Genomic DNA, 18,118 nt, shown 5'->3' with positions numbered 1-18,118 from the left:
AGCGTTGTTCTTATGTTGCCGTGGTAGAGATATTCGGTATTCAATCGCTCCAATAATGCACACTAATACTACACACTTAGAAAAAATTACATCCTAATAGATGCACATAAAAGGAGCGTCGCGATTCACTTACATTCACAATTCAAAGCATGTAAAGATAAATCATATCATTAACTTCACTGTTAATTTAGCTAAGGTTTACATTGATACAGATGCAAAATTTATTTTTACATGTTATTAGATGTGACATTATGGCATCGCCGAAGAAATTACGGCATTCTTGAATTTACATCAAGCGTAAATTTCATTTTGTCTAATACCGTTTTCGTTTTTGAACCTAGACGCGGGCTACTCTGACTCCGAGTAAAACGAACACGTGGTACGCGCCCTAAACAACAACTAATGAAGAAAAGAAAAAATAAACAAAATTGGCTGGATGCGCGGTGCGACCCGAGAAAATATTCAGAGCGAAACTACGCGATTGGAGTCCGATCTAGAGCGACCTCAGGTTGCTAAAACGAACATATAAAACGTTGTTTGGGCGACTCTGGGTCAGCTTTCGGGCTGCTCTGATCAATAAACGAAAACGGTATAAGAGTGTACGGTTTAATTTTCATTTTTCAAGGTAGTTCATGGAAAGTTTGCCATGACAATCCAAGAAAACTGACGTCCAACCTAATCGATTGAGATCAAGGTGTCGTCAATAATTATTAACCTACACCAAAAGTCTAACCAAATCTGCATCAGCATAGCCAAACATGCTTCAGAAGTGCGCTCGCGTTCGTCTTGTTAGTCCAGAGTATGCATACGCGGAATCCAGTGAATTTTTTTTTCATCTGCAGAATCTTACCTAAGCTATGGTAAGTGCGCTCAGTACTAATCCTTGTGGCATCTGTTAGACTGTCTACCTTTCTTTTCCAGTCATCCATCATCATTTCATGTAATGTTGACCTTGTAAGCGCATCGAAGCCCTCACCGCTGCGGGTTCGATCACCACAAAACTCTCACAACCACAATTTCTACGGTGCAATCCAAAGGAGCACTAGACTCATGATCTCGTATCATAACTTTTGTTTGGTTTTCTTCGCCTTTTCGCTTCCCAAACAAGGCCAAAATCTTTTTTTTTAGTTTTATATGTATAAAAAATAAATGAATAAATAGTATATTTTTTAAAATCTACAACGGTGTCCGATTTCGGGAGAGGCCAGGACCCCTTATGTTATCAGATTCATATGGAATGGGTGAAAATTTATAAGTTGATCGTGTGATTCCAGCTGAAAATCTAAATTTGGTTTTCAGCATTCCCATCCGCGAGTGTTTATTTTTTTTAGTCGTGGTGTGTCATCTCGCGTTGTTTACAGTAATGCGACTGGGAGAAGCAGGATACGGTGAAATAGTTTTTTAGAGATATTTCACATTTTTCTTCTTACTAAAAATCGGGTACGACAATACTCCGTCGATTATTCGGGGAAAGTTTAATCAATGGATTTATTTTTCTTCGGATAAAACGCTAAGGTTAAGACGCGCGCGAGAAGTAAACCGTGTAGATATTTCTTGTGCCCGTGCTTAACTAGGATGTATGAAAATACGTGCATGTGTGAAGTTTAGGCTGCGAGGAGGATCCATTTGGTATTTTATTATTTTGGTTTGGACGACGTTACTTCGTATGTATGTATTTATAGTGAACCGACAGCCGGCTGTCCGGAGTTTTACAAAATTTCTTATTTTAGTATGAAGCACTTATAAATACAAAACGCGATGAAATTGCAGCGTATTCTTGGTAGCCGGCTACCCAGAGCAAAAAACACATGAAAATATTATTCGAAAATTTACTAAAAACAATTTACTTCCTGTGATGCATGTGGAAATGCAGAGGATTTCTCGGTTTCTAGTAGCAACATTGATTGAACAAATAATCCTTTATTCCCAAGTAGTCGGTATTGGTCAGCATGCAGGGATTAATGCAGTTTACACAATGTGAAACTACGTGCTATACCCAAGCAAGTTTTTTCGGAAAAATATTTTGCAAGCTTAATTGGTTTTGATTGATAACGGAGTAGCAACACACGTTCCGCTTTAAATTTCTCATTGCATAAAAACTGTTCATGAGCTTCGTAAGTTGCTTAAGGGGGGGAGGGGGGTCTTGAGTCTAACACAAAATCATTTATTATTTTCTTTGTATTTTCTCATAGTAAAACATTTCAAGAATATTCTGTGAAATTTTCAAGCCTATCGGAGAAAAAGTCATGGGCCTTTATCTTTACTTATCTCATACTGCGAAGAAGTAAGAGCTCGGCGAACTTGTTGTTAGTTTGTAACTTTTTCTTTATACAGCTACTTAATAATTTCGTCACCGGAACGTCAGAGTCCGTCAAAATGCGTTCAAGTCTTTTTTCACCGGATCGTACATACGTGCCGGATTTCAAAATGTGCCGTGACGGTGAGGTTGTGTGTGAATGTTTCCATAAGAATTACCTGTAACTAATGCTCACTTACCGATGATGTGCTTCACTGTGATGGATGCTTTAAATTCCCGTCACTGACAGTATATGTTAGCTTTGCTAATGAGTTATTCAAGGATACCATAGGTTTCAATTTTGTATTATTCTGTGTTTTATTACAACTACATTTTAGAGAACTGTATGTACAAGATTGGCCTTAAAATTGCTTAGAAACTAATAACTACACTTAATAATAAATTAACATTGCCACTTACGAATACGGTTTTAAACGATTGTGACATCGTTCCAACAAATTTAACAGTTATTTGTTCGTTTTCATTTTTTGACCTAAAGGTTATTACTCTCTATGACCATCCGTAACGAGAAATTGGCTCAAGATTTGCAGTCAATTTCTGTTTGAAAAATATAGAGATTCGAATTTAATTCGCTGTTAATAAATAGTCTTTCAAATCAAAATGGATAGACCAGTGTGTGATTATTCGTTCACTGATAATTTTCGCGTAAGTTTTCGGAAAATTAGGTGGTTTTTTATTTGTCGAGGGTCACCTCTGCCCGTAACAGTTTTGCGGGTGGAAGAGGTGGCATGAAGGAAGGATCGTTGATGCTGGAAATAGGCACAGTTTTACAGCAGTGAATCGACAGCGTGTATCACACCGTTCGTAGTGGGGATGTTTGACGTCTGCAGGTAACCATCGTTGATTTTAATTTTTCCTGAAACAAAAAGCGATCCAATAGACGTTAGTCGGTATTCTAGGGGAGTTCGATTGGTTTAAATGTACCTCCACTTTTTTGTAACGTCACCGTTTTACCCTCAGCCATGGCATCCTTGACCTGGTAGAACCTCATACCGGCGGTGAACAGTGTTCCTGGAATCACGTGCTTTTTGACCAATTCTTCGGATTGATCCTTGTCCGTGACTAGTTTGTTCAGTTCGTCCGTCGAGTAGTTGGCAAAGGCTGCGTCGGTCGGGGCGAATACTGTATACGTTTTGATACCTGTGACCAGTGACGAGATGTGTTTATCTAATGTTCGTCTAAACAAGCACCATGCTGTCTACTTGCCTTTGTTCTGTAGTGTATCGGACATTCCCGATGCATACAATGCCCGCAGGAAGTGAGTGAATCTTCGTTCTCGGTCGGACTGAAGCGTTTGTAGGATGTCACCGACTGGCAGAGGGAACATTACTCGATCTACGGCATGCGCAATGCCTTGAGGAATTACAATATCTTGCTTGTCGGGAACGATCATGGCACCGTTGATTGTCGTAACCTGAGTGAAAATCAAGAATTTTATTACAAACGCGTTTTCGTTTTCCACCCCGATGCTACAACAGTGAGATTGTCCGACTAGTGCTGTTTTACACTAATAACTAGATGATATGATCTCATAAATGTAAAAAAAACATATTTCAGTCCTACTGTTTAGACCAAAACTGTACTTGTTTCTTACTTTCGTCGACAATTACTAAATTCTCGGAATTCTGGCAGGACCTTGTGAATTTGCAGAAAATAACAAAAAAATCCAAGAATAAATACACTTCTTGATCAGCCGGACATTACACAATTACATCAAAAATGTATCTCAGTTTCGTAACAGATTTTGTTATGGAAATTGTGTATTTCACGACTTCATATAGAATCCTATTCTTCTATTGCTAGGAAGCGGCTACATACAGTGAATTCACCTTGCAGGCTTATAACATAAATGATGGAATGGAAGACATTTCATTTGCGAATAGTTTGTCAAAATCGGTCCAGCCAGTCTCATAGATCTCGATCTCTTTGTCAACAGTTTACTTTTTTGTGCATTTTACCGCTTTACTCCAAAACCGCAAGTCGGATCCGGATAAAATTGAATAGCAGGATACGGGACTTTCAGTTGGATCTAATCGGGTAAACGATCTCTGAGATAATTGAGCAGTTTGATACAGGTGAAATTCAATAGCAGTCTATAGGACCAAAATATCTTTCATTTGAATTTAAGTTTGTGAAAATTCGTCCAGTCAACTCCGAGAAAAGTAACTACATATTTCCAACAACACCTGACCACCTCCTACGAATCTTCATCGAAATTTTTGACAAGTGAACATATCCGCCGACTCCAATAATCCGGGAAGCCGAACACAATTTTACAAGGTCGAATTTTCGGAAATAACGACGCCCTTTGACGAAGGAATAGACACAAAAATTAGTAATATAAGTATTCCAGAATTCTCAAAAACTTCTTCGCTTCACAGACAAAATGTGACTCAAATTTTGGTCTATTGCCAAAATTTCAACAGCATGAAAAGCTCGGCCAAAATGAAAGAAATTCATCAAAATTTAATAATCCCCTCTTTCGACTTAATCCTTGGAACTGAAAGCAGCTGGGATGAAAGTGTTAGAAGCGAAGAAGTATTTGGAAATAATTTTAACGTGTTTTGGCACGACCGAAATTTATCTCTCTGTCAGAAAAAATCTGGAGGTGGAGTCCTCATAGCCATTAACTCTTGCTTTACTTCTGAAGAAATTATTACTCCTAAATATAAAGAATTTGAGCATGTATGGGCCTCAATACTGGGAGAAGAACATATTTACTGCTCTGTCTACTTCCCACCCGAAAATGCGAACAAATTCTCTTTTGAATAATTCTTTCAATCTTTAAACACAATTATTTCGAATATGGAACCTGAAGTAAAGCTTCATATTTTTGGCGACTTCAATCAACGTAATGCGGACTTCATTTCTGATATTGAAAATGAATCAATCTTACTTCCAGTCGTAGGAGAAAACGAAACATTGCACTACTTTTTCGACAAAATTTCTAATTTTGGCCTACATCAAGTAAACTCCGTAAAAAATCAACAAAACGCATATTTAGACCTTCTCTTCACAAATTGCACAGAAGACTTTTGTGTGAATGCATCAAACCTGCCATTATGGAAAAATGAAGCATTTCACACCGCAATTGAATATTCCTTCCCTACAACTTGGAATATGAGGAAGTGCCGGAATACAATAAAATTGACTTTGAAGAAGTCAAGTGTAGACTAAGTATAAACAATTGGCGTAACATACTGAGTACAGTAGGAAATGTCGACGTCGAAATAAACAAATTCTATCACATTATAAACAAAATATTAGCCGAAACTTTACCTATGAAAAGAAGAAGAAAAAATCATAACGACAAACTACCTGTATGGTTCAATTCACAACTAAAACATTTGAAAAATAGGAAACAAAAAGCACACAAAACTTACAAACAAGAAAAAAGTGATGCTCATCTTCAAAATTACTTAAACCTATGCAATCAACTCAACATAGCCATTAACACAGCACATGAAGAATATAACCGCAAAATTGAAAACGAAATAAAGACGTGTCCTAAGAACTTTTTTAACTACACAAAAATTAAACTAAAAAGCAACAATTTTCCATCTCAAATGCACCTCGACGAACAAATAGGGAAAAATAGTACAGAAATCTGCAATCAATTTGAGAATTTTTTTCAAGAAGTATATGTTATACATCTTATTCAGAAACTGACCGTGACCGTGAATACTTCTCTTTCATACCTGCATTTTCCAACTCCATCTCTGTAAACTATCTATCAGAACATGACATTTCGACAGCACTGAAAAACTTAGACGCCTCAAAAGGGCCTGAACCTGACAGTATACCACTAATATTTAAAAAAAATCTTGCTGAAGAACTTACACTACCACTACAACTACTTTTTAACTTATCACTTAATAAATGTACTTTTCCTGAGCATGGAAATCTTCCTTTCTTGTACCAATATTTAAATCTGGTGCAAAATCTAACATTCGGAACTACCGTGGAACAGCCATTATCTCATGCATTCCAAAATTATTTGAAAAAATTGTAAACGAAAAACTTTTCCATCAACACAAAAATGTAATAACAAACAAACAACATGGCTTTTTTAAAGGCCGCTCAACTACAACAAATCTCTTAGAATTTATGACACTGGTTTTAGCAAAGCCTTCGATCGTATTGACATACCATTACTTCTACACAAACTACAAAATTATGGCATAAAACATACTCTTCTTGAATGGCTCAAATCATACTTAACGAATCGTGTACAGGTAGTCCGCTTCCAAAATATTCTGTCTGAACCAATGAATGTAACTTCTGGCGTACCTCAGGGTTCTCACTTAGGGCCTCTCCTTTTCATTTTACATATAAACGACATTTCGTTCGTACTCAAAAATCTGAAAGTGCTTATATATGCAGACGACATGAAACTCTTCATGGAAATAAAAAATATCAACCACGCTGTAATATTCCAGAACGAAATCAATCTATTCCACATTTGTTGCTGCAAAAGTCCACTCCAACTCAATGTAAAAAAATGTAACTCAATAACTTTCAATAGGAAAAATGAAACTATATCCACAAACATACATCTAGGAAATCAACTTGTAGAAAAATGTAAAATTGTACGAGATTTAGGCGTAATCTTAGACTCCAAGCTCACTTTTGTGGAACACTACAATACCATAATCGATAAAGCAAATAGCATGCTGGGCTTTATTAAACGCTTCAGTCATAACTTCCAGGACCCATACACAATAAAATTATTATACACTACATATGTCAGACCGATTTTGGAACATTACAGAATAGTATGGAATCCATACAATATTATTCACGAAGAACGCATCGAATCTATTTAAAAACAATTTCTTTTATATGCACTTCGTAAATTAATCTGGACAGCATTTCCTCTACCATCGTATGAAGCACGCTGCATGCTCATCAATATTCAAACACTTAAAGAACGCCGCGACCTTGCAATGCTGTATTTTATCAGCGACATTATTTCTCAACGCATTCAATCACCTTCTTTATTATCGCAACTAAATTTTTATACACCTAGCCATCAATTACGAACCAGGAAATTATTTTTAGAAAGAAACACTAGAACAAATTATGCAAAATATAGACCAATCAATCGTATAATGCGCCACCACAATCAATATTGCGAACATCTTGACCTTGGTATGTCCAAAAATGAAATGAAATTACATCTTAGTCGTAGAAATAATGCGTAGTATCTAAGTAAACATTGTAAACTATTTATATGTAGTCTACATTTGCTTGACGAAATAAATAAATAAATAAATAAATTTAAAATTTTTGGTGGTTGTTCAAAGTGAAAACCACGATTTTTCACGAAAAAATCCGCAAGCTACAAAGCTGCAAAATCTTCCCAAAGTAACAAACAAAGAAAAGGAAAACGTTGGGGTCTGGTTTTTTATGTGTAGAGAGTGTGTGCAAAATTTGAACAAAATTGGTGCAGTAGTTTTTGAATGACGATGGACACGGACTTTCAAAACCTGCTTTCGAGAAAAACGCGCTTAAAGTTTTTTGTCTATAAAATCAATGGAAACAATTTACTACTCAAAAGAGCCCGTAGAATCTAATACTTTCAAAAAATCTTTTTTTTTCTTTTATAATTTGTTATAATGAAACATTTCAAGAATATTTTGTTTATCAAAGCAGAAGTCTTTGGCATATGCGTCGAGTTCTTATTTCTTCGCAGTATGAGATAAACGAAGATAAATGCCCATAACTCGCTGAGTTTTGTTCCGATAAGCTTGAAAATTGCACAGAATATTCTTGAAATGTTTTACTATAAGAAAATACAATAAAAGTATATTTGATTTTTCAAAAGTGTTAGACCCTACCCGCCCCTTAAGTGCTATAAACAGTTTTTCAAGTGCGTATTAAAATCTTGTTTCACTTTGCGTTCAAACACGGCTTCATCATGAAACGCTTAAAACTCCGTTTACTGGGATAAAGAGGAAAATTCATTTTCTCAAAAGTGTCAATATCGCCGTTAAAAATGAACGAATTGCAACATACTTTGGTGAACAAGCAAAATTATTATAACCTAGGTATTATAACCCGATATCTAAATTTTGGAATCTATTTTGAATTTAAGGCCACTTGAGACGGATGTTGTCAAAAAATTGCAAATTTTAACAAAAAACTTTGTATAACTTAAAATGTAAACAACGATTTCAAGAACGAAAACAAGATAATAAGATCTACGCCTCTTTGTCCTGTACTCATATACAGACACAAACAGACATTTGTTCAGTTCGTCGAGCTGAATCGATTAGTATATGATACCGGGTCTTCCCGGCCTCGGAGAAATTTTCCAAAGTTTGAGCAAATTCGAAACCTTTTTTGTATATATTCAAAAAAGGTAAAACAAATTTAAAACCGGGCTACTAACGGCTGAGATATGGTCAGTCAAAGTAATCGTTCCTACTTTTTTGCAAACATCTTTGATTTGCAGTTTTCCTTATAATTTTGGGTAACAACTCAATTTTTCATGAACCTACGTACTCTTCATTCTTAATGAGTGTACTTTTCAAATGGCTATAAAACTACCGAAATCGGTCAAAAAGTAGCTGTGATCACATCACAGTGTATGTAGTCAGTCAAAATTAGCGTTCCCATTTTTCAGAATATTCGGTATTCGGTATTCGGAGTGTTAAATTGTTAATTTCAATGCTAATTGAAATTCTTTTCCATTAGAGTGAACTCAAGCTGCCAAATTATAAAAGGTACTGAAGGCGCACCTAGGCCTGTATACATACTACATTGAACTCGATTTTTCAATTTGAAATCTTTTTTATTCTTCGGTATAATCTCCATCTAGAGCAACACACTTGACCCATTGGTCCTTCAACATTTTGATGCCCTTTGAAAAAAAAAAAATGTTTTAACAAGACCTTCAAAATAAGCTTCCGTTTCTGCAAGAACCCCAGCATTAAACGAAATTTTTTTTCCCTGGGGAAACCATTCCAGGTTTAGAAATAAAAATAGTCGCTGGGGGCCAGGTCTGTAGAATACGGGGGATGGTGGACCGATCCGTACCGCAAACCATTTAATTTCACCGCTGCTTTTATGCATGAATGTGCTGGTGCATCTTTTTCCATAGCTTGATGAAAACTATATCTCGTCTGACACGAACAGCTATTATTCAAGTACTAGTGGATAGATTGCCATGAAATTTGGTATTGAGCTTTCTAGAGACTTGTCCTCAACAAAAATATACACGGTTCGAAACTATTAACGTCTTTTCTGCGAGAGGCCCGGAACTTTTATTATCTCTGGGCTTCTCCCGAAACGAAATGCTGAATGAGGGCCTGGCTGATTAAATGAACATTTACAGGATTCATTCGAAGCCCTACAGACAAGTGTTGACGTTAAAGTAAATATCTATGATATTGATGACATCACATTATATACAGTATTTTTAGAGTAATAATTATGTTTAGAGATATTTGCGTAAAAAAGTTTTCATAGTTTTGTTACTGTTTATGCGTTACTGGCTACCCACAAAAAAGCGTATAAAAAGCTTAGAAATAGAAATTGTTCGAATACTTTCAGGGTATATACGTTTGTATCTCTTTATAGCTCGGGTTGGCGCTTCAATGCATAGGGCGCTGGTGTTACAAACCAGTTGTCATATAGGTATTTAAGTCCCAACCTGGAAGGATTCTTATATCGTTTTCGCTTAATGCCAAACCTAACCCAGTTTCCACCCTAACTGCTGTCAAACCATTTGTTTGAAGCTAGTTTAGAACCTAGTTTTAACGTTGTTGAACTGAAAATAGAGTCAGTTTCGAACCGGTTTTTAAATCAGGCTCGCTCAAACCCCTAAGTGCTAAGTGCTAAACCAACACAGTTTCGTGAAAAGTGTTTGTTTGATGGAACTACCCTGGATCAGTTTCAGTTTTCTCAAGCGAAATGACATTAGTGTCAGTAGGATCGTAGTCTACTGGCAGACTGATAACTAACTGGCAGAACGATTCCCGGATGGGGAAAGTTGTCTCCAGGATGAAACTTTTTATTGAAAGATTTCATTTTAGATATGTTTTTTTCTTCAGTTTCATTGACAGTCTGGCTCTCACGAAGCAACACTTGGGAATTCTGCTAATAATATATATTAGATGTGTTCAAACCTACTTTTCTTCTCAGATACACCGTAGTTTATGGTTAATAATTAAAACCAATAGCATTTTAGAAGACTAATCAATTATATTATCTCAACAAAAAAACTTTAACAAATATGCCCGGCCTCTTCCATTACCCTGAGATCGACGTCTACACCGATATTATCTGTATGGTAAATAAGTTTAATAGTTAATTATACATATTATTTGTATAATTTCATATTTAAAAGTGTGTTATCTGTTATCTAATGTTACAAGCGCATCGCGTACTACTATTTAGAAGCAACCACACTGACTCATTAAATATGATACAAGTGAAAATAATTTTAAAAAACCTTTTTTTAATCCTTCCTCATATAGTTTATATTTTTAAAAATATCTCTAGAAGATTCTGTCAGGAATTTTTTTTTCATTCTTAAATAAAATAAGAAACTTTTGTGACGGTGTGCCATTTTAAACACACTTTTCCCTATGAAAGCATGATGAAATTCAATAGCAATTTATGGGACTATGAGATTTTTTATTTTATGAATGACATTATTTGACACACATTCACACACATACATATACACACAGACATTGCTCAGCTCTATGAACAATTTTTAAGTGATTGCATGAACTACTTGCAATAAGTGTACTTTTATAGAAAAGCATCGTTATCATTATTTTTTAGTAACACTAACAAGTAGGTACAAATTTACTAAAAGATTTACAAATTTACATATTTTTCACCTGAAAAATATAGATTTTTATGTGGCAGCCTGCACGCTATACGAAAATAAACAAAGCACGCTGCGAACGGTTGGTAAACGACTGGACAATGCGCAATTCAGGCCCCAATGTGGTTCTTAGTCTCTTGTCCAGTAACTCCTATCCCTACCTCCCCGCGGTGCCGGCTGGGGTACGAGTAACCATAGGAAAGATCGGGTAACCAACCCCGGTGAGACCGCGGTCGTATGCTGACAGGGAAGAGGGGGCTTGCCTTCTCTTTACAGAGAGCGAGCCTACCCCGCGTCTGTTCTCCATGCTGGGGCGGCTCGAAACAGCGTCTGTCCTCCATGTTAGGAGCGGCTGATTACCGTCCTTGTATCAGTGTGAGACTCTAAACAGTGCTGACGCGATGGCCCTCTGGCGAGACAGGAGGTTGGTGCAGGCCTAACAAGCCGCTCGGAAAACACATGTTATGTACGATCAAGAAAAAAATACGACTCGGAATAATCGGCAAAGATCTACGCAACGAACAAAGGACTACGATTGGAAGTTTAGCACATGGAACTGCAAATCGCTTGGCTTATTTTTGCAGCCTCCCGAGGAATGGTAGTTCGAAGCACCTTCTTCTCCCGCAAAGATATCTACAAAGCCACCTGGAGATCACCTGATCAACATACAGAAATTCAAATCGACCACGTTCTCATCGACGGGCGATTCTTTTCCGACGTCATCAATGTCCGCACTTACCGCAGTGCCAACATTGATTCTGACCACTACCTTGTCGCAGTTTGTATGCGCTCAAAACTATCGACGGTGCACAACACTCGTCGCACAGGAACGCCGGGACTAAATCTCAAGCAGCTACGTAGCATTCGTACTGCAGAGGAATACGCGCAACAACTGGAGTTAGTGCTACCAACGGAAGAGCAGTTTGGCGCGGCGACTCTTGAAGACGGCTGGAGATACATAAGGTCCGCCGTGAGTAGCACTGCTGCAACCGTTCTAGGTACGAGGTTATCGAAACCATCGCACTAGAGCGAACGAGGAACGATACAGACAGGCGCGGAACAGACAGAACACGGTTTTCCGGAAGAAAAAGCGCCACCAGACCAAGATCGCGAAGCGATGGAACAGCTGTACCGCGCAAATGACACACGGAAGTTCTATGAGAAGGTGAACCGCTCACGTAGAGGCTACACGCCACAGGCCGAAATGTGCAGAGATACCAGTGGTAACCTTCTCACGAACGATTGTGAGACAAGTGGAAGCAGTACTATGATGAGCATCTGAATGGCGAAGCACAAGATACAGAGAACGGTACAAGAATCAATCTGGGTGCACGCTCAGCCGACGACAGATTCCCAGCCCCTGATCTGTCGGAGATAAGTGAGAAGATCGGCAAGCTGAGGAACAACAAAGCCGCGGGCAATGAAAAGTTGCCAGGCGAGCTGCTCAAACATGGAGGAGAGGCACTGGCTAGAGCGCTGCACTGGATGATTTCTAGGATTTGGGAGGAGGAGATTCTACCGCAGGAATGGATGGATGGAATGGTATGTCCCGTCTACAAAAAGAGCGATACGCTAGACTGTTGCAATTACCGCGCTATCACATTGCTGAACGCCGCCTATAAGGTACTCTCCTAAACCCTTTGCCGTCGTCTATCACCAATAGCTAAAGAATTCGTAAGGCCGTACCAAGCGGGATTTACTGGAGCCCGCACCACTACGGATCACATATTCGCGATAAGACAAGTACTCCAGAAGTGTCGTGAATAGAACGTACCCACGCATCACCTATTCATTGACTTCAAAGCTATGCACGAATACGGTTTCCCGGATAAACTGACGCGATTGGTCAAATCAACGATGGATAGAGTGATGTGCTACGTCCGAGTATCTGGGACGCTCTCGAGTTCCTTCGAATCTCGGAGAGGGCTACGTCAAGGTGATGGACTTTCTTGTATCTTGTTCAATATTGCCCTGGAAGGTGTGATTTGAAGAGCGAGGATCGACACGAGTGGCGCGATCTTCCGAAAGTCCGTATAACTTTTTGGCTTCGCTAACGATATTGATATTGTGACACGTAACCTTGAGAGATGACGGAAACCTACATCGGGCTAGTCGTATCGGACTGGCCATGAATGCGTCAAAAACAAAATACATGAGAAAAAGAGGCTCTAGAGAAACACTACGCCTCCCACCACGAATATTGATAGACGGCGAGGATATCGAGGTGGTTGGCGAGTTCGTGTATTTGGGCACACTGGTGACCGCCGATAATAACACCAGCAGAGAAATTCATAGACGTATTTTGGCAGGGAATCGTGCGTACTTTGGACTCAGAAAAACCCTTCGATCGAGAAAAGTACGCCAACGCACGAAATTGACCATCTACAAAACGTTCAATAGACCGGTTGTTCTCTATGGCCACGAGACCTGGACTATGTTGGCAGAGGACCAACACGCCCTCAGTGTTTTCGAAAGAAAGGTACTGAGGACCATCTATGGCGGAGTGCAGATGGAAGACGGAACGTGGAGACGGCGTATGAATCACGAATTGCAACAGCTGCTAGGAGAACCACCCATCCATCGTACGGACAGCTAAAATCGGACGTCTACGATGGGCTGGGCATGTCATAAGGATGTCGGACGACAGCCCAGTGAAAATGGTTCTTGAATCTAATCCGACTGGTACAAGAAGAAGAGGAGCGCAGCGAGCAAGGTGGATCGATCAAGTGGAGGAAGATCTCAGAAGCATCCATGCCTTGAGTGGCTGGCGACGAGCAGCCATGGACCGAGTTTTGTGGAGACGTATGCTTGATACAGCAAAGGACACCCCAGGCCTACAGCTGTTAGGTAAGTACACTGCGAACGGAGCATACTCGCACGAACCGACGCGTACCAGTTTTGCATCGTCATTTTGAATGACTTTTTGAATGTGTTGACACTCATCAACCTATAATTTCGGAACCAGAAGTCGGATCTGGATGAAATTGCACAGTATCATTTTAAGACAATAAGAGTTTTAATTTGAATCACGATTCGTGAAAATCGGTTAAGCCGTTGCTGAGAAATCGAAGAGACTTACTTTTTTGGAGCTTTTCTTCGCTATTATCGGTGCTTTCGGAAGCGGAAACCGGGAACTAGTAGTGCCATATATTAGTAGTTTTCTATATTAACTAACTAACAAGATGTGTTAACTAGATGAATTTAGCAGTAAGTTTTATGAAAATTTGCACCTCGTTTAGACATCGCTCGTGCAAAAATACTCATGAAATTGAAAATTTTCACTAATCGCACTGTAATACCGGAACCGGAAGTCGGATCTGGATCAACTTTTCGGAGACTTTTTGAAGAATTTCAAGACCTTTTAATTGCATCTTAGTTTGTGAAAATTGGTTACGAAATTTCTGAGAAAATTAAGTGCGCTTTTTTTTTTTTAAATTTGCCTATATTTCCTTGTAATTCCGGAATCGGAAGTCGAATCCAAATGACATTCAGGAAAATCGTATAAGGCCATAATTTCAATCTAAGTTTGTGAAAATCGGTTAAGCTCTCTAAGAAACGTGTGTGAAGTCGGATCGTGATGAAATTTAATAGCAGTCTATGGGACCATAAGACCTTTCATTTAAATCTGAGTTTGTGAAAATCGGTTAAACCATCTCTGAGAAAATTGTTTGATACTATTTGTCACATACACAGACATACACACAAATACACACAGATATTTTGTGATCTCGACGAACTGAGTCGAATGGTATATGATACTCGTCCCTCCGGGCCTCGGTTGTAAAGTCGGTATTCACAGCGATGACATAACCTTTCTATATGAGAAAGGCAAAAATAAAACACAAAATGGTTACTCACGATGTGTTCGAACCCCTGAGTAACCTCACTGATCTTAGAAGAACTCATGTTGAGAAATCTACTAACAAGCTACAATATGCGGAACAGACTAAAATATCTTATCTTATCGGATACATTCTGCAAGCAAGTGTTTGGTATTCTTTATGAATAAACACTGTAATACAAACAAAAAATGACATTCTTTTGATTTTTGTTTTTGAAATTATCAAAACACGAAATGGTGAACTATTTACTAGTTCAAACATTTACCTTGACATCGTTCCACTCCGAATCATGCATGTTGTACTGATTTACCCGCAGCTGTGTTCCGGCCAGCGAAACTCCGGTCATTTCGTCTTGTAGTGTTCCGATCTCGAACGATCCTGGGATAACGTGATGTAGCAGAAGCTAGAACGGGAAGTAATATCGTTTTATTAGGAAAGAGATTTAATTGGGTCATCTGTGATAAACTCACCCCACTGAGCAGTCGCGGATTGTTCTTGAATTTCTCCTCGGCTTTCTCCGGTCCTCCCAGCTGCACCAGGAGACTTCGGAAAGCTTTGTCCGTTGGCACGAAGATCGTGTACGGACCGGTTTCGTTTAGTATCGTATCTAAGCCAGACTGTCGGAGGTATTTGGCCATCGCAAATAGTCCGTTTTTCCTAAGAATTACTGGCAGTTCGTTCGTGAGTGACGAAGTCGATTGGGCTGATTGTTGTTCTTGTTGTTGTTGTTGCGGCTGCGGTTGCGGTTGCAATTGCAGCTGTTGCTGAACCAGCGGAAGCGACTGCTCAGATTTTTGCTGCTGATAGACGTTCTGCGCGGTCACGGTTGACTCCGGTGTGGAAGCGGTCGGACTCACTGCATCGAATTTTCCGGTGACCTGCTGTTGATACACGTTGGAACTGGCCGTTTGCTGTGCTAATGTTGAGGATGAAATATAGTTTTCGGATCGCGTTGAGCCGCCGTATTGGGCGGTTGTGGACACTGGGATGGGAGCAACAGTTGGAGCCGAAGTGCTGGTAGGATACGTTGAACTTACTCCATTGTAGTGGATAGTGTTATCATTGTGATAGTAGCTAGGGATTGTGGATTGAGTGGAAACGATTGGCGAGGATTGGTGAATTGTACTGCCTGAATGGGTGCTTGGCGAGTATGCAGTAACGGAACTTGGGCTAGACGGAGAGGCAGTTGATACATAGGTCGTTGAAGTAGGAGACGAAACTGTGCGAGGAATGCTATGGTCTGCTACGAAGTTGACCATGTGATGCGTTTCGAGTGGAGTGCTGTGTGGGATAATTGTAACTGAACTGGCTTTTTGTACGGGAACAATTCGTTGCGTGGTGGTCGTAGACGGATTCTCTACAATGATTGGTACTTTTAGAGCTTTGTTCGATGGAGGCGGCAGCTGTATTTCTCCATTCTTGATCCTTTTCAAAATACTATCTACGTCCGCACCGGATGTTTTAGTTTCCTTGTCATTGCTTCCTTTAACACCTTGCACCTTGTACGATCCATCATCTTGCTCTTCCAAATAAACAAAAGTGACCTTTTTCTGAGGCGGTATTTTTGCCACCTCCTCAATCTGTCCGTCTTCGCTTTGTTTGATCAGTTCGAAGTCGGCTCCAGGTGGGAGAATTCCACTTTTCGCTATATCATCGAAAGAGAGCGGTTTGGAAGTGGTCGGTGAATCGGCTTGATGTGTTAAAACAGCTTCTGAGTTCACGTTGGCACGCTTTATAATATCGGGATCAGAGGTTCGGATTACCTGTACCTTTTCTCCGTTCGGCAGTACGATATCGGTACTGCTGAAGTTCTTGCTTCCGAGATCCTGGTGGCCCTGTTCTTCCAGTGCAGCTTTCAGTTGTTTCAGTAGTTCATCACGTCCCAGAGCTTTTGTGGATTTTGTTTTCGTTGGTCTAGTTTTGGTTGGTTTTGCCGCTTCGTTTTTAACGTTTTGGAATAGGTTCTGGCGATTGGACTGTAGCAGAGCATCCAGATCGGTTTTGGAAATTGTACTATAATCTTTTTTGTTGTTCGTCTTCAGCGGAAGTACCGACAGGCTGCGTTCGGTTGTCGAAGGTGACAGATTCGATGAAGCGGTAGTTGGATTAAGTTTGGTTTGAACTTGGTGGGCTTTGGTCGCTTTATCGTACGGCGTTCGTTCAGCGGAAACAATTTGACTTCCTGCTACGGGAGTTTTTCTAATCGTTTCGTAATCTTGCTGTTTCTGTTGTTTCTTGATAAATTCTTGGTGCAGTTGTTGGACTTTCGCTTGCTGTTTCTGGTATTGCTTCTGCAGGAACTGTTCGTGTTTTTGGATAACTTTTTGCCGTTCTTGAAGATCTCGAATTCGTACGCTCTCTTCCTTAAGCCGGTTTTCGAATTCTTGCTGTTGCTGGAATGTTAGTTGTTGAAGTTGTTGCTGCTGCTGCTGATTCTGGATAGCGAATGATTGTTGATGTTGATTCAACTGCGGTATTTGAGGGAACACTCCTGGCTGGGAGTTGAGAACTTGTGCCGGAGCGAAGACTGGCACATTTTGAGCTGGTGGGAAATTGTTGAATTGTTGCTGGTTTTGTTGAGCAGCAAATGGATTGAAGTTCGATGTCTGTAGTGGTTGTTGGGCAAGGGGAACAACTTCGGAGCGGATGTGGTTGCTATCGAAAGGTTGCTGTACAATGGCTTGATTGAAGTGAGGAGTTTGTTGGTTGGGTGGAAATGCTTGTTGTGGTGGAGCTTGGAAAAGAGCTTGTGCTTGCGGGGCTTGAACATTCGTAGGGAAACGTATCTGTGAAGCGGAGGTTTGTTGTGCAGGGAATGATGGTGGCTGTAGGAAGGCATTTTGTACAGAAGGATTTGGGGGGCGTGTTTCGGGTAATCGGGATGCACTGAATGATGGACCATCTGCATTGAAGGCATTGTTTCCGAAATGTTGATTGTTGGATTGGGGTCCGTTGAAGACTTGCTGTTGAGGTTGTTGGAACGTGTTTGAACCCGGTCTATGCTGTTGTTGTGATGGTTGTGGAAGTTGTGGTTGTGGTGGTGGTGGTGGTGGTGGGTGTCGTGTTTCTTGCTGTAAGAGTCGTAAAAAATTCGGTATGAAAGCGGTTTGTGTGTGA

At 39.7% G+C, this 18,118-nt stretch overlaps 1 protein-coding gene across 1 annotated transcript in view; it reads right to left on the bottom strand.

Moving 5' to 3' along the window:
* Positions 1–2,610: 2,610 nt before the first annotated feature.
* The window catches only part of LOC131427565 (putative mediator of RNA polymerase II transcription subunit 26), a 167,291-nt gene continuing 151,783 nt past the window's right edge, over positions 2,611–18,118 (bottom strand). The window contains exons 3-7 of the mRNA XM_058590877.1: positions 15,472–18,072; positions 15,267–15,404; positions 3,524–3,731; positions 3,242–3,457; positions 2,611–3,173 (exon numbers count right to left, since the gene is read on the bottom strand). Of these exons, the coding sequence (XP_058446860.1) occupies positions 3,085–3,173; positions 3,242–3,457; positions 3,524–3,731; positions 15,267–15,404; positions 15,472–18,072 (3,252 nt within the window). The 3' untranslated portion in view covers positions 2,611–3,084. The remainder of the gene's footprint in view (positions 3,174–3,241; positions 3,458–3,523; positions 3,732–15,266; positions 15,405–15,471; positions 18,073–18,118) is intronic.

Source organism: Malaya genurostris, chromosome 2 (genome assembly GCF_030247185.1).
Source record: "Malaya genurostris strain Urasoe2022 chromosome 2, Malgen_1.1, whole genome shotgun sequence".
Classification (NCBI taxonomy): Eukaryota; Metazoa; Arthropoda; class Insecta; order Diptera; family Culicidae; genus Malaya; species Malaya genurostris.
Note: the sequence above shows the minus strand (reverse complement) of the source record. Positions and strands in the feature narration are given on the sequence as shown.